The 22,864-nt window shown below is 45.4% G+C and overlaps 1 protein-coding gene across 4 annotated transcripts in view; it reads left to right on the forward strand.

The window, feature by feature from the left end:
• The window catches only part of DAAM1 (dishevelled associated activator of morphogenesis 1), a 165,487-nt gene that overhangs the window by 104,691 nt on the left and 37,932 nt on the right, over positions 1–22,864 (forward strand). For all 4 annotated transcript variants that reach the window (XM_045014066.1, XM_045014068.1, XM_045014067.1 and 1 more), the window contains 12 exons: positions 2,562–2,633; positions 11,613–11,707; positions 13,339–13,672; positions 14,436–14,546; positions 14,640–14,743; positions 15,419–15,485; positions 16,189–16,306; positions 17,257–17,395; positions 18,125–18,183; positions 19,573–19,760; positions 20,595–20,891; positions 21,169–21,276. In XM_045014066.1, the coding sequence (XP_044870001.1) occupies positions 2,562–2,633; positions 11,613–11,707; positions 13,339–13,672; positions 14,436–14,546; positions 14,640–14,743; positions 15,419–15,485; positions 16,189–16,306; positions 17,257–17,395; positions 18,125–18,183; positions 19,573–19,760; positions 20,595–20,891; positions 21,169–21,276 (1,692 nt within the window). The remainder of the gene's footprint in view (positions 1–2,561; positions 2,634–11,612; positions 11,708–13,338; positions 13,673–14,435; positions 14,547–14,639; positions 14,744–15,418; positions 15,486–16,188; positions 16,307–17,256; positions 17,396–18,124; positions 18,184–19,572; positions 19,761–20,594; positions 20,892–21,168; positions 21,277–22,864) is intronic.

Genomic DNA, 22,864 nt, shown 5'->3' on the forward strand with positions numbered 1-22,864 from the left:
ATATTTCTACAGGGAAGCTTGCATCCACCTACTCATGTCAAGGGTCACTTGAACTGGCAAGAACTTTTTCTTCCTGTCTGTGTGATCCTAGACACTAACTCTTGGACAGATAATCTCTGTGCCATCCCTGCCTTCACTCCTCCATCCTCCCCAAAAAACCTCACTCCAAACAATGTTGACAATATGACTGCCTGGCATTTCTGTTATCAGTGCAGTTCTCAAGGCTAGAATTAAAGCTGAATCAGGATTTCTGTTACAAATTCTTATATTTCTTAGGTCCAAATAGCTCAGCTACGGAAAAAAAGTTTGATTTTTGTTTTGTTTTGTTTTAAAGTAACATCCAGATTTAAGCCTAGGAGCAAAAATACTAATTTTGTCCCTTTAAATCTGTCTGGCTATGTGGGAAACCGCCTCTAGAATTGAACAGTAGTTCTGTCTTGGCAGGGGAAACAAAGCATTTCTGAAGCCAGCCCCAAACGAAATGTTATCTTTGCAGTCCCACATCAGTGAGCGAAACACCCTGGTATTTTCAAGGAGGGATGTGTATGGGCTGGGGGAGGGTCTTGTAGGAGGACAATATAGGTCTTTGTCCCCTTCTAGTGGCAGGCCCACATAAGAGGGTAAGCAACAATATATTGCCCCTGCCAAGTACAAGGGCTAGTGTTTTAGCACAAGGGCTAGAGCCTTGTGCTTTGAATGTGAGAGGTCTTGGGTTCAAATCCCTGCCGGCAGCCAAAGCGGGGTTGGTTATCTGGGGATTGGCCTTGTGTGTTGTAGTAACTGGGTGTACCAGGATGAGTCAACAAAACTTTAGAGAGCCACAGCTTGAATTGCTTTGGTAATTCCAAGCCACAGCCTAACGACAGCAAAACATGGGTTTTTGTGTTAGGAACGTTGCTGTAACCATTCCCAGGAATATGTGCTCTGTCTAGCCTTGTGTCTGTCAGTCAGCATAACCCTGTTGCTATAAGGGACTGGTGCCATGGAATCTGGTGTGTTGCAAATACTGTGATAACAGGTTGTTCTTCTAGTAGTGTCCCTGTGGCTGCACTTCAGGTGTGCACGTGTCTCTTGAGCCCTTGATCGGAGATTTTCAGTTAGCAGCGTCTGTTTGGCCTGCGTGTGCGTCCTATGCCTCTTCATGCCGTATAACTTTCTATAACAGGAGACTATCCAGATTGTTGCTTTGAGAGTCGAGTGAACTTTCAGATGTGTGGAGGGCGTTTTGCAGGTCTCGAAAGAGGGGGGAAAAATCTGGAAGCGTCTGTCATTGAGAAACTGTTATCGTGAGAGCATGTTACTGAACCTGTGAACAGCTTTGTTTTCCTGCCTCGCATGCTTCCTTGCTATGCCATGTCACCAATGTAAATTTGATCTCTTCCAAGTGACTCATGTACAAGGACACCGGAGAGCCTGAAAAGCTATCTGGTGTATTCCACCCAGCAGCATGTTGTAATCTCCAGCCTAGAGAGCTGGACTCTAAATCATGCAGCATAGCGCAATGGTTTTCAGCCCCTCAAGACTAAACCCAAAGGCAGGAGTCAGCAGTTGTTTAAATGAGGAATGTTATGAGCCTTTTTCTACATGCTCATTACTTCCAGCTAAGCCTGGAGTGCCCCCTACACCATCCTCCACACCAGGGGACTAAGGTGCCTGCAGCACGTCTGAGGATGACCTCTTGCAACTGATGGAGTATGGGACTGTGGTGTGAAAAAAGTCAAAAGCCCCTGAAAGAGTGTAATTTGAATTGTCATTGCCTCTAATATCTGTGGAGAAATCATAACCCCCCAGGTTGAGAGTCTTGTATCTATGGTGAAGTGTCTAATGGCCCATTTTGAGTTTTGGTAAGTGATGGCCACTTCCTAAAAGAGTGAAATATGGTTTATATCCAGTTTATTTATTCTGTGTCAGTTGTAGCAAACTACGTCAAACAGGGCTGCCCGGGGGGAGGGGGGGGAGTAGGGCAATTTGTCCCGGGCCCCACAGGGGCCCCCACGAGAATATAGTATTCTATAGTATTGCAACTTTTTTTTATGGAAGGGGCCCCCAAAATTGCTTTGCCCCAGGCCCCCTGAATCCTCTGGGCAGCCCTGACGTCAAAAGCAGCCTCACTGCATTCAGCAAAGCTATGTAGTCAAAAACTTTCAACGGAGGAAATTTTAAAGTGCTAGTACTGGGGGATCTGGGTTTAGAGTTTCAAAGTTGTTCTCTAGGGACCTTGGAACCGGAAGATTGCCACGGCTAAATCGGGAAATGTTTAGTTAAAAGCAGACATTGTAACGCGGATTGCATATAAAGACATTGGCCCATAGAGCTTTTGGTTAAAAAGACCAAATAATATACCTAGATTAAAATGCTTGGGATGGCGGGCTCAGAATGTAGGAAATCTCATAGACTTTAAGGCCAGAAAGGACCATCATGATCTAGTCTGATCGAAATCAAACTTTGACTGGTATAGTGGAAGTATTGTGTGCCGTGTGTTCAGTCTTCATACATAGCTATTGTAAAAGGATGGGGAAAGTAAACCTTGTTTCTCCTGATGAGTTTCTTTTTGTTTTCAGGACCAGGAAGAAAATAAAGGAGCCACTAGCTGGCCTGAGTTTTACATTGATCAGCTAAATTCAATGGCTGCTGTAAGTATTTTTCCAATTATTTTGCTGGCATATGTAGAATAAACAGAAGTGTTCTTTAGCAATGTAGTTCATGATGTAATCAACTGTTACCCTTCAGAATATTACTGCCCTCAAATCCATGCTAAATTCTGCCTCTTTTCCCTCTCAATAAACTGTCTCCAGTGTGTATTTTACATGCACACAGAGTAAGTAGCTGAAATGTCATGGCAGGATGCATAACGTGCAGTTTGACTTGCGTTCACCCTTATGGCAGGTTACTCATAGAAATGTAAGGCTGGAAGGGACCTCAAAATGTCAGGTCCTGCCCCCAGGGGCGCTGAGGCAGGACCAAGTAAACTTACACCATCCCTGACAGGTGTTTGTTCAACCTGTTCTTCTAAACCTCCAAGGATGGGAATTCCACAGCCTCTCTTGGAAGCTTATTCCAGAGTTTAGCTACCCTTTATAGTTAGATTTCCTAATCTAAATCTCCTTTGCTGCAGATTAAGCCCATTACTACTTGTTCTGTGTTCAGTGGACATGGAGAACAATTGATCACCAATCTCTTTATAACAGCTCTTAACTTATTTGAAGACTGTTATCATGTCTCCTCTCAGTCTTCTTTTCTCACAACTAAACATGCCTAGTTGTGTTCTTTAAACCTTTCGTCATAAATCAGGTTTTCTAAACCTTATATCGTTTTTATTGCTCTCCTCTGGACTCTCTCCAGTGTATCCGCATCTTTCTTAGCATGTAGCACCCAGAAGTGGACACGCTACTCCTGCTGAAGCCTCACAATTGCCAAGTAGAGCGGAACAGTTAGCTCCCTTCTCTTACAAACAACACTCCTGTGAATTCACCCAGAATGATTTTAGCCTTTTTCGCAACTGCCTCACGTTGTCACCTATTCAATTTGTGATCCACTCCAACCCCCAGATCCTTTTCAGCAGTACTACCACCTAGCCAGTTGTTCCCATTTTGCAATTGCTGTCGTATCAGGCTGCGCTGTGAGTCAGCTACGATAACTAGACTGAAGATGAACAGTGCTGCTGTGCAGTTCTGCTGCATTTTTCAAAAGAACCTGAGTGAATTCCAGTGGGAGCTGGATACCAGACTCCTTTATTTTCCTTTGAAAATTCCAGCCCCAGTGTCTCTTCAATATCTACTATTTGCAACAAATCTGGATCCCTGCTAATCTTGTTACTGACACCTCCTGTGTTTGGCCCTGACAGGGATACTGTATTACACTGTGGGCTTCTTGATATGTGAATCCTGGAGACTGTAGGTGGAAACATTTTTCAAGGGCTATGGACTTTGCATTGTGATGCAACTAAGCATTCTGTGCATACACCATAACTTCATCTCTCTGATGTGCATGCAGGCAGGAGTGTATTTCTGGATACAAAAAGATTATTTTTATAGTCACTTAGCACAAATACAGACATGGTCCTTGCCATGAGAACTTGCAAGCTGAAAGACACAGATCAAGCAAGAACGTTTTGGGAGGCTGTAGTGCACTTGCTTTAATAGCTGCTTTTCAAACCACAGTTGCTTGGCATTTTAAAGTCTCTTGCCTTTTTTCCATCTCTCTTTAAATATCAAAATCTCTCTTCAAGCACTGATTGCTGCTCTAAGTGGGTAGGCAGTTAGACTATCCTGAGAGGCAACACTTAATTGCACGCTGCTCAGCAAATCACTTCACCTGAAAATTAGTATGAACGGCAGAAGCAAAGATCTTAACGAAATCAAAATGTTCAAGACAATTAGTAGTGAAGGGCCTGATTTGACACCCTTTAAAATCCTACATGTCTCAGTGTTGTAGCTCTTGCTGCATAATGACATCGAAAGCTCTAGGGCTTGTCTACACTTACCAGAGGATGGATGCTGCGGTGATTGATGCATCAGTGGTCGATTTAGCGGGTCTAGTGAAGACCCGCTAAATCGACTGCTGATTGCTCTCTCGAGAAGAGTAAGGGGAGTCGACGGGAGAGCGTCTCCCATCGACATTGCATAGTGAGGATCCTGCAATAAGTCGATCTAAGCTACGTCGATTTGAGTTACACTATTCACGTAACTCAAATTGTGTAGTTTAGGTCAACACTTCCCTTTAGTGTAGACAAGGTCCTAGTTAAAAGGCCCTAGTTAACTTTACATCCAGACTTCCATAATAATCCTGGTGTTTTCTCATCCTCAAAAACTTTCTCTTTTTTTGAGCTGAAACTCCCCATGTTTGGTGTCAGCTCAGAGGCAATATATTTTCTTCTGGTCAGTTGCCGTTTAGTTACAGGAGTGTTGTTAAGATCAGTCTCAGCTCTAGTAACAGAATGAATGACTTGGTATGTAGCCATGGCCAGGCGCTTCACAGCATTAGAGCCTTAGCAATACCGTGGGTAGGCAGAGGCAAATGGAGCAGCATGGGGGAAGACAGGCTAACCCAGATTGGGGGAAGCTGGAGAGGCAGGGAAACAGGTGGGCGGGAGAAGGTGAAGAGAAACTTGGGGTGCAGTTCAGGAAGATCTTCGTGCACGTGCTCAGAGAAGGGCAAAGGAGAGCTGGCTGGGCTGGGAATAGCCATGTGTAGGAGCTGAGTTTTTGTGATCAAGGCTTTTCAGCACTTCGGGAGCTCGGCAGTGCCTTTGATCTCCTGGCAGTGCGGACACATCATTAAAGGGGCATGCCTGAAGAAAGGGGCGAACGTCGCTTTTTGCTTTTATTGGCATCTCAAAGCCCTGAACTTGTCTTTTCCTCTTTGGCTTCACCTCTGCTGTGTTGTCCAGGCCATGAGGCAAGCCTCCCCGGCAGCTTTCATGAAGAGCAGCCAGCTGCCCTGTGGTACCATAGGCAAAGACGCATGTCAGAGACAGTTACGATCGGCGAGGGCCCGATTCTGCCACACGCACTCACCTCAAGTGCTGCCTCCCCACGCGAGTAGCACCCCTGCTCCAAGGGGCAGCTCAGAGTGCAATGTTTACCTCCTGGAAGGATGGCAGAGCTGGTCTGTCGTGATTACAAGGGGGGAAGTGTCTGTTGAAGCAACAGCCCATTCGGATGCCCCAGCTGTCCAAGCAACTGCAATGGAGCAGTGCCACATATATGTGCTGTGTGTACAGAATATTTGTTTCTGGTCACTGTAACGGCTCTAACAAGAGGCCCTTGATCAAAGAGAAGAGACTCAGTATCTACACATACCCTGCTTTTTGGGCAGTCAGCGTGTTACCTAGTTACGCTGGCAGGAGTGAGTGCTGAGTAGAGGCAGCTGCAGTTAGTCCATCCTGTAAAAATACCCAGTGGCTAAGAGTGATGCTCACTCCCATCTCCACCACAGTCTGTGTCATCAGGCTTGTGTGGGGAGCTCTGCAGGGAGCACAGCCCCCGCCCCCAGCCCCTTGTAGGGCTGTCTTGTGACCCCTCCATGGTCCCTGGACAGTCACAGGGTCTGAGCCCACTGGATCATTGTGAGTGCAGATCCTCCTCTAAAACGACCTACTACCATGCTGCAGCGTCCTCTTGCGTTCCCCTGCCCTTCTGTGCAGGGACAGATGTGATGTGATTCTTGTACAGGCTCCCTGGGCATCTGGGTTAATGTTCTCCTAAATGCTTAAAGAATTACAGTACTCCTAGTCCTGCCCAGGCAGCATGGTGCATATCGATCTGTCTGCAGAGATCATCGGGTGTGTTTTGTTACAAGATACTGTGATTGTATTGTATTGTATTTTTTTTATTTCTGCCTCTTGTAAAGCTGCTGTCTCCCAAGGACCAACCTGCTGATTGGACCCTAAACTTTCATTTAGTTTCTTCTAGCCCTAACAGTTGCAGAGCAAACATTCCCAGTATGACTCAGCACTGGGTGGTCTGTGTGAGTTTGCAGATTGGCAGCCTGAAACAATAGGTCTGAGCTGCACAAACTACTCCATTCATCTCTATGGTGTGTTGACTCTGGAACCTAATGGTAACCCAGAGGACGGCATGCACTGGTCATTCAGCTAACATGTTGTTCCATTGCTGTTGGGTACAGTGGAGCGGATGCTGCTGTCGAGGCTTGCTGTGGTGAAGTGAGAGGTCAGGTTAACTATGTACGTGCTCACACAGAGAAGAGGGGAAAAAAGCTGTAACCCTTATGTACTGGTAAAAGTCTCCACTGCTTCCCATACAGTCCCAACATGTGCCTTGCCCTATTGTCTAACATTCTGCTTGGCACTTCTCTAGCACAACTATGTACTGTCAGTTCAAACGCCTGTGGCCTGCTGAAATGGAACAATGCACTGGCTGTATTAATCTTCCCAAAAGTCTGGATTTTGGCTTCCTTTCCCTCTCCCGGTGAACCTGCTTCAGAATTCAGCATTAGCTCATCACATCAAAACTGGAAGCCTTTCCCTGGACTTGAGCTTGCTGCAGAGCCACAGGGCCTTGAGTTGTAGCAATATCTACTGATTATGTAACACACAAACTCCCTGCTGCATCAGCATTTCCTCCCCTCCAGCTTCATGAGCATCCTCAGAAATGTTGAAAAATAAGTCTTCATAACTGCTCAGTGTGGGCCCAACTCTGCTTCTGTTGTTGTAATCATGGGAGTTTTCCCATTGACTCGAATGGGAGCAGGGTAACGGCTGAGTACACCTTCCTATATCAGAGAGAGACACCCCTCTCTGGATGGGCTTTCTTTATTTGATCACCTTAAAGCTACATTAAGGTGGTATCATAGGCCTCGTCTACACTGGGGCAGGGGGGGATCGATCTAAGATACGCAACTTCAGCTACGAGAATAGCGTAGCTGAAGTCGGCGTATCTTAGATCGACTTACTTCGCGTCCTCGCAGTGCGGGATCGACGGCCGCCGCTCCCCCATCAACTCCGGTTCCACCTCTCGCCCTGGTGGAGTTCCGGAGTCGGTGGGGAGCGCATTCGGGGATCGATGTGTTGCGTCTAGACGAGACGCAATACATCAATCCCCGATAGATCGATCACCACCTGCCGATCCGGCGGGTAGTATAGACATACCCTAAGTTGTCCCTCTTGCTATGTCTGAGGGAGTCTTTGATGAGCCCTGTTTTGTGACAGCCTGGCTGACCAGTGGGAGGTTTCAGAGCTACTCAGAGTAGGCCAGGGCTGCTCTCATCAATATGTGATCCTTTCCCCCCTTTGCTTGGGTAAATGAGAATTCTGCAAGCCACCGTCTCCCCTGGGTGAAAAGCCCCTTCTCCCTTTGCTGAAAGGAACAAATATAGTCATTTGCCTACTTGCTACCAGTCAGAGACGCTCTAGTCCTTTTGCCTGTGTGTTTGCAATTTTCCCATGGTATGGTAAGCCTAGTGTGGATAAACCGCCTAATGGTGTTCCTCAGATGTGGGCACTGGGTTATGGGGTCATAAATGCCTCAACTATTCATTGTCCTGGTGTATAGAAAACACTTCAGCTGTGCTGGAGGAGATTAAATGTACCCCCACTGGATTTCAGTTGAATTTTACAGTGGATTGCTCTCATGGAGCGGTGACATCATCCATCAGACATTTCTGCAGGGCAGCTTCCTCCCTTGTAACACGGCGGTGACAGCTGTCCAATTGCATCACCAACCAGCAGGCAGCTTGAGCGGAAGCAGTAACCATTAAAAAAAACCAACCTCCTCAGTGTGTTCTTTTTTTTTCCCCTTTGTTCACCTTTGCTTGGAGTCTCACTGGTCTCCATTTCCCTCTGTTGTGAAACACAATCCAGGGGTCCATGAGGGGATAAGCCGATGAGTAATGTGCTGGACCAAGCTGATGCCTTTGTGGGCATCCCTGATGTATAAGTCCAGAATACTCACTGTTAACAGTAACATGTGCAAGAGAGAGACAAGCTAAATTTAACACATGTGTTTAAAACCCATTTTGTGGAGGGAGGGATAGCTCAGGGCCTGCTAAACCAAGGGTTGAGAGTTCAATCCTTGAGGGAGCTATTTAGGGATCTGGGGCAAAAATATGTCAGGGATGGTACTTGGTCCTGCTGTGAAGGCAAGGGACTGGACTCGATGACCTTTCAAGGTCCCTTCCAGTTCTATGAGAGAGAGGTATAGCTCCATATTAAAAATAAAAAAATATGCAGGCTCAGGCCTGTTATGTTCAAACTCGCATACTCCTTCCTGGTGTTACCCACTCATGATTTTTATCTGGAGTCTTGTGATAATTTAGCGTCTGTCTTAATGTCCCAGTTCCTGATGTTCTGTGACTTGTCTGAGAAGCTCAGCTTTGATTTTAAAAAGTAAATGTCTGGTCTTCCTGCTTGAGGAGAAAAGCTTGAAAATGGGAACTCTACAGGCTGAAAAACCAGATTGTGTGGTGGGACATCCAGTGTTTGATTTTATTTATTTATTTATTTATTTAAACCTCATCATTTTCGGGGGCCTGACTCATATTTTTTGGCTGGGTTTGGCAGTACTGTGGTCACCCACATTCCTGTCCCCCGGTAAAGCAGAAGGAGTTACTATTTTACAGAGAACGATAAAGGAGGGGAGCGTCTTCTAGTGGTTAGAGCATAGGACCAGGAGTCAGGAGATTTGGCTTCTCTTTCTGGCTGTGGCCAATGTGCAAGTCATTTGGGCCCGAATCCTCAAAAGTATTTAGGCCCCTAGCTCCTTTTGAAACCAGTGTGAGTTGGGTGCCTGAATGCCTGAGGATCAGGGTCCTAGCCCCTTTCTACTTCAGTTTCCTTAGCTATTAAATGGGGTGATCCCCCCTGAGGTCAGAGGCTTGCTGAGGGTCAAGGCATGAATATCTGGGAAGCGGTAAGCCAGCTAGATGGCTGGGATCTGGCCACCCAGGCTGGAAAGTCCGGACTGGCTTCCCCGTCAGGGTTCCTTGCCTCAGTGGGACCAGCAGGATCTGGGACAGACAGAAAAATAGCAACTGTTGAGTGGTTTATATGGAGTGAGTTTGGTAATTTCAGCCCAGTTCCTGGTGGACCGGCATTCACGTGCCCCAAGCCCCACCATGATCTACACTGATTGCTCCCTTGTTGGCAACCTCAGCAGAGGCCAGGGCTTGAATCGTCTGTTGAGACTGAACTACTCACTCACCTGTGCTGATATAAATGGCCTGTTCCAGTCCAGATTTGAGGCTCCATGACAGAGCTGATGGGGGAGGCCTGCCAGTAGCGATGCCTCTAGCTATGCCTGCGCTCATAGACAAGACCATCACAAGGTTCTCATTCTGGCAATTTTCACAACTGCTAAGCTTCACACAAGCAAAATTAAAGCTAATTAGCGTATAGACATGTGCACAGCGTATCTTTAATCCAAGGTGGGCTACTTACAACGGGGGGGATTATTTCCATGAGTATTTAGTAGGGCTTTGCTTCTCTTTTGGACCCAACATGAATGCGGAGCACCTGAAATTAAGGGTGTGTCAGCTCCAGATATTTAAGGGAATTCCACTCAGACACAAACTCTGTTTCAGAGTCCGGTGGTCCATTCAGATCTGCTGACAGGGTAGTGTAGAGTGATAACCTTTATGCACGTCCCTCACCCTTACTCTGTGAAGGACTGGCTTGAACTTTTAATCTAGAGACAGCTGTGTTGTAAACGGAGCCCATCGAGTATACAGCAGAACATCCACCCCTTATCTCATGATCAAGGAACTGCAGCTGAAGCTCCGGTGGTGAAATGGATTGGCCTTTACCCACGAGCAGAAGAGGCTGAGCGCTCCAATGGGGAGGGAACGGGACTCTTCAGATCTGGCTCCAATTCCTGGTTCTGCCTCTAGCTTGCTGTGTGGCACTTCCCTTCTCTGGGTCTCTGCTGCCACTCCCATCTTTAGTCCGGTCTATTCAGGGTACATCTGGGCTTTGTGCTGGAGGGGTCATTCCCAGCTGGAGAAGATATAACCTGCGCTAGTTTGGATCAAACTAGCATGCTAATGATAGAAGCGTCACTGCAGTGGGGTGAGCAGCCGGAGGGCCAAGTACAGGCCTAGCAACTCGGGATCCTACTCAGGGCGGCTAGCCCCTCCTGCGGCTTGCTCTGCCATGGCTACGCTTCTATTTTCAGCATGCTCATTCAATCAGAGCTGGCGCGGGTATGTCTCCTCAAATTGGAAATTTCACTTCCAGCTCCAAGTGCAGACCCACCCTTAGATTAGATTTAGAGTCTATAAGGTCAGAAGGAACCATCACAATCATCTAGTCTGACCTCCTGCACATTGCAGGCCACAGAACTTCACCCACCCACTCCTGGAATAGACCCCTAACCTCTGGCTGTTACACTGAAGCCTTGAAATCACAATTTAAAGAGCTCAAGTTACAGAGAATCCACCATTTGCACTGTTTAAACCTACAAGTGATCTGTGCCTCAACAGAGTGTGGCCTCTTCATAGCAAGGTCAGATTCTTACAATGTGATCTCAGTTGGGGCCTCAAGGTGCTACCATAGTGCAAATTAGGAACTAGTTTTAGATATAAGATTCACTGCCTGTTTCCGTTAAATTGCTGAGTTTGGAATGAAGTTCTTCCTGGCTACTAGACCGACAGAAAATCTGAGCTCTTTGTTCTGTGTCCATGGAGCACCTGGTACAATGGGGCCCTGGTCTATCACTGGGACTCTTATTCCTACTGCAAATAAATATTTCCTCCTAGAACATTACTGTACACACAGTTTGACGATTACTAGGTACATCTGCTCAGTGACCAGTTTGATAGAAGTTGCATAGTACAGTGGAGTCGCATCATAGGCACATTTAACTTGCACGATTTTAACTATACGCACTCAGCAAAACAAAACAAAAAAAGAAAAATAGCAATTTAAATACTGTACCTGTAGTGCGGGCAATTCCGCCCGCCATTCCACTCAATGAGTGTTTGACTGTATGCAAATTTCACCTTACACGCTGACTTCAGAACCTATCCCCTGCGTAAGATGCGATTCCCCTGTACAACAAATATTTTGCTGTTGCAGTACCCCTTACTGTAATTATGCATTTACGCTGCTGACAGAGAGCCGAACCCTGTTGTATAAATCTGCCTTTCTCCATTTACAGAGAAAATCGCTGATAGCTTTGGAAAAAGAAGATGAGGAGGAGAGAAATAAAACAATAGAGAGTTTGAAGACGGCACTGAGGACAAAACCAATGAGGCAATTCTTTTCTCTTTCCTTGCTTTGGTGCCACTGTTTTCCAACACAGGCAGCTGCAGTTAGTCCATCCAGTAAAAATGCCCAATTGCTGAGGGTGATGCTCACTCCCATCTCCACCACAGTCTCTACCACAGGAATCTTAAAATAGAAATATCTGTTTATATTATTGATAGATGAGAGGCATAGTCAGTGCTGAACTTGAGACTTGGAGCTGCGGACTCCTGAACTGCAGTCTCAGCTCAGACCTTAGCTACTTTGTGGGACTACCAGCTCTCCTTCTGTCTCCTCGTATGCAAGATGGGGCATGATGAGCTCTACTAGGACTGTGTGGGAACCAGAATTCCCATTTTGTAGGAAATTCTGTGCTTTTGAAATTTGCTTTCACTCCAGATTGGAATGGCACTCTGAAAATTCAAATTTCCCTTGAAACATTTTTTGGGGAAAAAATGGTTTTGTGTCAATCAAAACCTTTTGTTTTGGTTTTGATTCATTTTATATTTTGCTAAAATATAACAAAAACCTTGAAAATTATTTTGGAACAAAAAATTGAAATGCTTCATATTGATTTTTTTTTCTTTCTAAATGAAATTTTGCTGAAATTAACCCGTGCCCACTAACCCTTTAGATTTCATTGAATCAGTATTTTCTGGCAGAAGACTGTTTTGTTGGGAAGTTTTCAACCAACTTCAATATCTATTTCATGGGGTGTCCCTCTTGAGTATGAAAAGTGCTGTGTGGCTCCATAAAGTATTTCCACTTCACAGTGAAAAAATAGGTTGTGAGACAAACAGCGCTGGATGCATCACCAAAGGGGACTAAGGTATTAGGCATTCAACTCCCACTGAAATCCAGGGGGATTTACTTCATTTCCTTAGGTGCCTTTGAAAATCCCAGCCTCTGATTTTGGGCAAAACTCTTCAAAGGTGCCCAAGTGATTTAGGAGCCTAAATCACCCATTGACAGTCAATGGGATATTGGGGCTTTAAAAATGTTCACTCTTTGGGGCTGTTCTTTCGTCCACTGAAAGGAGTGTTACTTTTGCCACCGGCTTCGGCTGGAGAGCGAGGAGGCCTGGGAGTATCAAATGACCTTTCCCTGAGGGCTTGCGGTGACTGTGAGCTGGTGTAAGGCAAGCTGGGGTGGAAATCTGCAGCACACTAGTCTGCCACATGCTAACTGGCCGCGTGGACTCTGCTACCACATGCTGAACGTTCCCTGGTGCGGTTTGATCTGCTCCGCTTTGAAACAAGAGTGGATCAAAACGCACAGGGGCACTTTTAGTGCGCTATAGCAGGATCCAAAGGGCAGTTAGTGCACGGCAAACTAGTGTGTGTTGTGGATTTACCCCCAGCTTGCCAGGCACTAATTTTGCCGTCTAGACAAGCCCTCAGATTGTGATTAACCCTTTTACTGCTGGGCAGCCACCTCATCTGCTGTTGTCTGTTACCATACACTGGAATCAGCAGCATGCTCTTTGGGTGTTCATCCACTCAGCACGTGCCTTCTGCCAGGAGAGAATGCACCTGCCATACATGGCATCAGCTGAGTGAGTTAACAAATGCCGTGCAGCAGTCTAATGTGTAGATCAGGGGATTCTTTCTATTGGTTTAACGTGCTCTTCTTCGTGACAGGTTTGTAACCAGATTTATCGACTTGGATGGCTTGACGTGTATTCTGAACTTTCTGAAAAGCATGGACTATGAGACCTCGGAGTCTCGAATACATACCTCTCTCATTGGGTGTATAAAAGCACTAATGAACAACTCTCAAGGACGGGCTCATGTCCTGGCCCATCCAGAGAGTATTAATGTAATTGCTCAGAGTCTGAGCACCGAGAACATAAAGACAAAGGTGGCAGTGCTGGAAATCATGGGCGCTGTGTGCCTGGTTCCTGGGGGTCACAAAAAGGTCTTGGAGGCCATGCTGCATTACCAGAAATACGCCAGCGAAAGGACTCGCTTTCAGGTACATGGGCTTCGTTTTCTCCTCATGCTTCATAAACTCTTATACTCAGGTTTACACAGCACTTGAGAGGGGAAGATTCTCTGCCCTGCCCTTCTCTGTTCCCTTTATGCTACCTGACTGGAAACTGGATGCAAGCCCCTAGCTACTCAGAGACCCCTCCTGCACCTCCTTCTCAGGGGGCACGTGGAGCGTGGGCGAGGCCAGGGCACAATGCACTCTGGCAGTCTCCAGCCAGGGGATAGCCCTTTGGGGACCATCGCCAGACAGTGCAAGTTCTGCTCTGGTATGAGCCAGGGCTGAGCAGAAAACCGGGGAATTGGAACTGCGGCTTTCCCCCGAATCCCCTTGTTTTACCTGGCAGAGGATGGATGTAGTCTTGGAGCCTGAAAATTCCCACTGTCCTGCAAGCTGAAGTCCATTGAATAACAGAGTTACTGGTTTATAAGGAAATAAAGCAAACTAACTTGCTTTTGCAGCGCAAATGGAATCTTAAAGCTCCAGGACTGTAACAGCCCTGGAAGATATGATGCAACAATTCAACATTAGCAGTATATGTCAAGGCAGGGAATGTTAAGCAGCACTCTACAGCTGTAGAAGTGTGTCTCTAGCCATTTAAACCCTGTAAATGAGTTGCCATTATCAGAAGTGTGTGGGGCTCATCAGGTTTCTGGGAGCCCACAAACAAGTCATTCAAATCTTTGTGGTTTGTTGTTTCTGCGGCGCGTTTTTTCACCCTGTGGCATATCTGTCGTCTGATTGGCAGACGCTGATTAATGACTTGGATAAAAGCACGGGAAGGTATCGAGACGAAGTGAATCTAAAGACAGCCATCATGTCCTTCATTAACGCGGTCCTGAGCCAAGGGGCTGGAGTGGTAAGTTGTGTGTGGCTCTTTGGGGGGCTTTTTTAACTAGAGTTTCGGTAGAGCCACATCCTGCAACGTTCACCCTTTGCCTTTTCTTTTCAGGAAAGTCTGGATTTCAGACTCCACCTTAGATATGAATTTCTAATGCTAGGAATTCAACCAGTCATTGATAAACTAAGGGAGCATGAAAATTCAACGTTAGACAGGTGAGGAAAACTATTCAATAACTTTCAGCTCATCTGCTGTCTTCATCCTTTTCTTGTGTGCCAGCTTCCTCTTTTTAAGGACTCCCTCGCTGGTGCTCAGAGTGACATCCACATGTTTCTAGATTCTTTGGCTCTAAACAGAATCCATGTAATATAACATTTGGCAAAAGTCTGCCTAACCCGCACTGAAGTTAATGGGGGTTTACTCAGCACCTGGCCCGTTGTTATGTACATTGAAAGCTTACACTTATCAGCCGTCTAGGGTGAAATTCACCCCTGTGCAGAGGGCAGGCACAGGGCCTATCTTCACCCTAATTTTAAATTTTAAGTGGCATTATAGACCTTGGGAGTTTCACCCCTAGTTTGTCAGAGCATAATTTTTCCTTCTTCCAAAGGGCTGTCAGAGAGAGAGAGAGAGCATTACTATAATATTCTGACTGAGGTGTTCTTAAGTATTTTAGAGTGTATAGCTGACAGGCCTTACTCTGATAACTGACATTTTGCTATTACTGTTTAACCATCCTATAAATGTGTAATTATCGCTGGTATTCTCTAGAAAATCATTGCTAATTATTGATTTTGAAACCCATCAAATCAGTTGATTGCTCTTCTCTATCTTATATGTGCTGTTTTAAATATCTGTTTTCCAAATGGTCTGTTTTTCTTCCCCACCAGGCATTTAGATTTTTTTGAAATGCTTAGAAATGAAGATGAACTGGAATTTGCCAAAAGATTTGAACTAGTATGTATGCTTCCGATTGCTGCAATTTTTTGTTTCTTTGGAATCAGCATATTGTTTTGGTTAAAATTGGGAGATGGCGGGGGGTGGGAGGGAGCCTGAATTCTGTATTGATGTTGGGCAAGCCACTTACCCCTTTTCTGCCTCTGTGTCCTCTCTGTAAAATGGGGATAATACTCGCATCAGAGAGGTTTGCAGTCTATATGGACTGATGTTTGGAAAGTGCTCTGGTATGGAAGAGGCAGCTAGTGCAATAGGATGGGATTCGGGAGGCCAGGATTCAGTTCCTAGCTCAGTTACAGGCTCCTGGTGCAACCTTCAGCAAGTCATTTAATCTGCCCTGTGCCCTGGTTTCTTCTTCCATAATACAACTTGGAATGATGATGCTTTCTTACCTAGCCAGGGGTGTTTTGAGGATAAATTCATAAATGTTTGAGGCACTGAAATACTTTGATTGACCCATATAAGTACCTACATAGACTGATCCTAGGGTAGATTGTGCCCTACACATTTCATGTTTTAGTTTATTAATTTATTTTCTAGATTATGTCCTTGGTCTTTCATGCAGTGCTGTAGCACTGAGAGAGTTGGATCAGGTTCTCTTTGGCTTGTTGACCTGCCGTTGGGAGAGCTGTGAAAATGCTAAGTAGCCAACCCTGGGTCCATGTTTTTTATTTTTACCTTTTGAGTTCGATTTGTCCCCCAGGTTCACGTAGACACGAAAAGTGCCACTCAGATGTTCGAACTGGCGAGGAAGAGGCTGACTCACACGGAAGCGTATCCGCATTTTATGTCTATCCTTCATCACTGTCTCCAAATGCCTTGTGAGTAGACAAATCCATCTGCAGCCCTTCTGGAGGGCATAAGGAATTGATGTTGCAAGTGGCTTCGTATTTCAGCCCTGCCAGAAAATCTGATTTCTCCTGGAGCTGAAGTAGAACAATTACTGTACACAATGCATAATACAATGTGGATACCTTTTAATTTCTTAATTTTTGGCAGCAAACTAAAGCAAGTGTGGGGAGAGGCAGACTCCTGTAGTGGGCTGAGCACTAGATTGGGAATTGGGAGACCTGACTTCTAATCCCAGATCTGCCTCTGACCTACTGTGTGATCTTGGCCAGGTCACATTCCCCGTCTGTCTTCTCTGTTGAGGCCTGGGTTACACTTGTGGTGACGTATAGGGACCAGTGTAGCTACACGCCGCAGCAAAAGGCAGGCTGCATCCACGCTGCGGTGTGTAGCTACATGCGCCCTGGAAAGGTTCTGGTAGGGGGAGGCAGCAGGGAACTGCCAGGGCCTTTCCCCACTGCCAGGGCCTTTCACTGCGGCAGGGAAAGGCTCCCACAATGGGACACGACACTGCTCAAGATAGCAGAGTAGTCATTGGATGTGTAGAGAGCAATGTAGGGTGGACACACACCATAAGAGTCAGGCATGTCTCCACTCACCTAAGAAGTGCCTGACTGTCTACACTGCTATTTATATCCGTGCTAGTTGGGCGTGCAGTGTCTTTACTCTGCACACCGACACAAGTGTGGACCTACCCTTAGATTTTAAGCTCTCTGTGTCAAAAACTCTGGGCACGTTATAATGCCTAACAGCAGCAGCTTGAGCTCAGTTGGGGCCTCTAGACACACCACAAATAAACTTTTATTTTTACAAATGCGTGGTTGTGTGGTTCTGTTTGATGCTGTGGAAAAGCAGCTTCCAAAAACCCTTCCTTTTTTGTTTCTTTCCCTCCCACTACTACGTATTCTCTTTCTCTTTTTAGTTAAAAGAAGCGGCAACACGGTCCAGTACTGGCTACTGCTTGATAGGATTGTACAGCAAATAGTCATACAGAATGACAAAGGGCAGGACCCTGACTCCACTCCCTTGGAAAACTTTAATATTAAAAACGTCGTCCGGATGTAAGTGCATGCCCTCCTTTGGGAACCGTATGCGCAAAGGACAAGTAGTTGTCCTAATGCTGTGTTTTGACGTGGCTGTGATCTGTTAAAGCTATCAGGTTCATTCACATACTCAAGGCAGCTTTAACAATCTGCTCTTAGTTTTCCTTTAAACAGCTTAGTATTTAATAACTTGAAAGTGGACTTTGCTTTTCAGCCTTCTGTTCTTGGACCTCTGAAGTAGAGCGGGGTGAACCGTTTGCGGGGAATGATATTTAATATATTCCCTCTTCCCGTTTGTGACTTCTCTGTGGTAGACTTTAGGAATTTGTTTGTTTGAACTTACTCAATAAAATGTGCCTATGAACCAAGCTCAGCCTATGGATTGCCCATGAACTATTTCCCATAGCTATTCTTTCCTGTATTCCTTATTCATAATTTTATTTGTACGGTGATTGGCCACCTAAATTGAAGGTCATTTGTGCCTCCTGATTGAGTGACTCCAAAATCCACAGAGCTTTCAAGATGGCCATGCAAAGACTTGGCAAACAAAAACTTGCCAGTGTGAATGTTCATGAAAACAAATAGATGATGTTCTCAACACCAATGCAGTCAGTTTGGGATTTGCATTCAACAAATATTTGCAAATGCTATTTTGCAGTCTACACCCAACTTTAATCTCGTTTATTGCTTCTTGTATTATTTTCTCTGTTAGATTATTTCCTAAACTTACTTTTCTATTCTTTTTAGGTTAGTTAATGAAAATGAAGTTAAACAGTGGAAAGAACAAGCAGAAAAAATGCGAAAAGGTGAATGACAAAAAATATATATATATTAAATCTAATACTTACTTACATACATACTTTAAGATAAAGTGTGTGCGTGTATATACACACTTACACACCCAGTCTGGAATCTTCACTGATTTTTATCTATAGGAGTTGTGCATTTAACTAGGTGAAAACTATCCTATATCCATAGTGCCTATGGCTAGAGATGGTCAAAAAAAGCCAATTTATTTTTTACAAGTAATTTTGAGGAAGAAAGTCTGTTTCCAGTGAAAATGTATCCGTTTTATTATGAAAAACGGAAACCCAATGCTTTCACCTTTTTTGTAAAAAAAAAAAAAAAAAAATATTTAGACCAAAATACAAATTCTTTGAAGAATTTTTCGTTTTGGTTGAAACGCTGTTTTTTGTGAGGGGAAATGTTTCAGTGGAAAAATTGAGTCTCGTGTTCTAATGTGGCATGTAAATTAAATCCGTTTTAAATGCTCTGCTATCCGAGAGCACGCCTGCTCTTTCTCTCCCTTGGTACAGCAAAGTAGGTCCCTGACTTTCCGAGGCCAACCATCCTGTTGTACTGCCCTGGGACCTCAGCTCTATCAGTCAATGCTCACTGCCTCCCATTCAGTTATGCGCAGTTGTTTAACCCTGGCTTGAACTTGGGCTACTCCAAAGCCTGGTCTTGTGAGCAGAAGAACTAGTTCTTGCTACACTGTGGATTAGATGTTTACAGCAAAATTAATAGGATAGGTAACAGTGGGACACCTGGGCCCAGCAGGGAGGCTTATCTTGATTCAGCAAAGCACTTAAGCGTGTGCCTAAGTCCCATTGACTTTAATGGGTTTAGGTGGCTAAAGTTAAGTGCTTTGCTGAATTGGGGGTCTAAGTTAAGGCAAGGCAGCCCAGACTACAGTATCAGGCACAAAAGCCTGAAATATCAGTGTTGACATCCATATCAGCGGTTGAGAGAGTCCATGACATATGACCGCTCCAAAGCTACTGTTCTCAAAAATACTAAGGATAAAATCCTGGCACTATTGAAATCAATGAGAGTTTTGCCATTGACTTCAGTAGGCTCAGGATTTCACCCTGTTTGTGTATAACTTAAAAAAAGAAAAGTGCATTGGCGAGCTCCTTGTCGCTATGTATGATCTGTCTTAGAGTCAAACACGATGGCTAGTCCTGGCCATCGTGTTTGAGAAGGGGTTAATGTCCTTTGCGCAAGGGGGGAAGTAAATGGTCCTAGTTTGTCCTGTTGACTCAACAATCTTTCCTTTTCCTTGTTATTGGCTTTACTTTTTCTTTAGAAATCAAGGATTTTATGCGTGTGCGCGTGTATGTGTGTAGTTTGCTATCAGGAAGAAGGTATAGTTAAAAGTGACTTCATGGAATTTTTTGGGGGCTGGGGGTTAGAACACAATGAGCTCCAGCAGAAATTGGAAAAGAAGGAGCGAGAGTGCGATGCCAAGACTCAGGAGAAAGAGGAGATGATGCAGACCTTAAGTAAGATGAAAGAGAAACTCGAAAAAGAGTCTACCGAGCACAAGCACGTCAAGCAACAGGTGGCAGACCTCACAGCACAGCTCCATGAGCTGAATAGGGTAAGGGCATGTGGCAGGCTTCCCATTTATGGTGCAATTCCAGATTCTCTCTCACTGCAGTAAACAGAGAATGCAGATGAAGAATTCTGGGTACAAAACGGTCTTGAGTGTGGGAAAGGCCCAACTATGTTTGCAAGAAATCAGAGTTGTAGTTAGCTGGGGAAGGGAGAGCTTTAAACTAGCCATGGAAATAGCCTTGTTAGGTTGATGGCTATTGGCTTGTTCCTTGGTTGCCTCCCAGGTGGGCTTGTTAGATGCTCTTTTGCAGTGAAACCCATTTTGGGTCAACTGCAAGTTAAACAGAGTGTGACTCTATTACAGCTTCTCCTTAGCTGAAGCTGTAGACCCGAGCTTTTGGCTGTGAAAGTGCCTGGTTCAATCCCAGGTGTCCATCAAGTAGGGGGATGTAAATAGGTGCCCTTTGGGGATTCAAACTGTTAGGGGCCTCCGGTGCTCAAGGCGAGTTTCTAGAGGAGGTATGTAATCCCTTGGCCACCCCAACACTCTGTATCCATCCTCTGAGGATGTGAGCTGGTTACAACTCACAGCAATGAAGCCTGGCTCTTCAAGCTGTAGAGACTCGTGCCTTCCAGAAGGTCCCCAGTTCAATCTCCAATGTCTTCCAGGATGGCAGCTATCCCAATACCTTTGCTGGGAAGTGCAGGACATCCTAAACTGATTTCCTGATTCGTTAAGAATGTGTCAGCCCTTGACGTCCATCTTAGCTAACGGAGCCCTCTGTGATCAGCACCTGGTCTAGGTTAATGTGCATAAGGGCTAAAAATGATTGACCGTAGCCCCCTTTTGTAACTGTGCTCATTCTCTCTCTTTCAGAGGGCAATCTGTGCTACCGTTCCAGGAGGGCCTCCCTTGCCACCTGGAGCACCTGGTGGACCTTTACCTTCTCAGACTCCAGGAGCCCTTCTTCCCCCTCCTCCGCCCCCTCTGCCTGGTGGAATCCTCCCTCCACCACCCCCACCTCCTGGCGGCCCACCCCCTCCACCCGGCCCCCCTCCTCTAGGTGGGATAACCCCGCCTCCTGGAGCACCGATGGGCTCAGCCCTCAAAAAGAAAAACATCCCACAGCCGACGAATGCCCTCAAATCCTTCAACTGGTCTAAGCTGCCTGAGGTAAGTTCTCACTGGCTGTTTAACGTGCCGCTGTCTTCTCTATAAAGAGCTCATGGATCAGACCATGAAAAGATTTTTGTTTTCCTAGAAAGGAAAAAAGAGTCTTGCTCCATCACTTGACCTTTGCGCAGGTATCTGGGACGAGTGACGCATGCCTGTGCGCCCTACTCATATAACGGAGGGCACCACATGATGCGCCACATGCCAGCCGTGTTTGAAACAGCCAGTTTTGCTGGGATAAAGAAACTCAGCATCTAATAATGTTGGTGTGTTTCAGAACAAGCTGGCAGGCACCGTGTGGACTGACATTGATGATGCAAAAGTGTTTAAAATCCTTGATCTCGAAGACCTTGAAAGAACATTCTCTGCTTACCAGAGGCAGCAGGTAATGGTCGTGTGTGTGTTGCACAGATTCAATCACTCCATGTCAGATGTGATCTCAGAATATACATTTTATCATTATTTCACACTAATCCCATTTTAACTTGTCAGCTCAGCTCAGTCGGTTTGCACTCCCCCTGTGCGTGCCTGTGTTTTGCATTTAAATATTGGTTAGCTGCCTGATACAGATCTCTTCACACCGCATACACACCTGACAGCATGCTTTACAGCGTAAGCACAGGCACGTAATGAAGATGGATCACAAAAGAAATTATTGGGAATGGTTAAAAATAACACACAGATGTGATTACAATGCAGTCATGTTTTTGGATCACTTCTAAGAGCAAATGCTTCACTTCCACATATTGGGTTGAAAATTCATGTCTGTCTCAAGCCAAAAAGATTTAGTTTTAACCACATCAGCCATGTGTGGATCTTGTTCCTTATTTTTTTTTAGCAAGCCCAGGGTGAAGTTTGAGTATTAAACAAAAAGTGACACTGCAAACAAATCTCAGCTTTTAATTTCAATTTGTTATAAGCCTTGTGAGACTGATTCATCAAATAACTTCAGTACATAAGGATAGACACCTGCTCTCCTGAGTTGAGGCCATGGATGGGCAAGAGATTGAGATTTTTAACATGGTATGAGTGTCAGCGGAGACTGAGAGCTGCCAAAAGAGATGGGGTTGCAGGAGAATTCGTAGTGCTGAGAATAGTGAACTCTGCCTAGTCAGTTGGCCAGAATGATCAGTGGGTGTTCTGCTAGTTGCAGGTGCAGAGGGACTTTTCAGGGAACAAATGGATTCAACAGATAAACGTGCACCTTCTGTAAGGAGCTTAATTTCTTCCTGATGCTAATCCAGGTAGAGATCATCGCCAGATTAGAACAGGGCAGATGTCGAGAGTTCCCTAAGAGAAGGAAACACAGCGAGAGTGTCTTTTGCAAACAGGTCACTAAGAGTGATTCTTTCCCCCTTGCTTTGAGTTTGACGAAGCTGCGGTTGGGTTCCGTTCTTGAATTTGTAGAATCGCCTGCAAAGGGGTTTCCTGGCAGGGTGGAAGGTGAGAGGGGAATAAGAAATGGGAGGGAAGCACGAACTAGAGAGCTAGTGGGTAGATTGTGTCTTTGTCCTCCTAGCCATCAGCATGAGCCAGTTAATCCACAGGTAGATTAGATACGAGACTATTACAAGGCAGAGGGTTAAAAATAATTTGTGTCTCAGCTGACAGTACAGCTAGATGAACCCTCAAATAGGTGCACGTTACAATGGCTGTAGGGCCAATATGGAAGGAATATTTCAACTGCTCTGGAGAGGAGGGCTCAGGAAGGACAAACACATTTTTTTGGGCAGCTGTTTGTCTGTAACTAATGCCAATGGCCTGATTGGGAGAGCAGCCGATAGTAATGAAAGATAAAGCACAGAGCACAGGCCAAAGATGTTTAAAAGGCTCTGAATACCTCCCAGCACCAGAGCTCATAGAGGCTGGGAGACATGACCAGCAAAACACGTTCTCCAGCACTTCTGAACAACCGTTGCTGCCAAGTCTTTGGCATAGAAATGTACCTCCTGGAAGAACATCCCAGGAAAACT

Source organism: Mauremys mutica, chromosome 4 (assembly GCF_020497125.1).
Source record: "Mauremys mutica isolate MM-2020 ecotype Southern chromosome 4, ASM2049712v1, whole genome shotgun sequence".
In the NCBI taxonomy this organism is placed as follows: Eukaryota; Metazoa; Chordata; order Testudines; family Geoemydidae; genus Mauremys; species Mauremys mutica.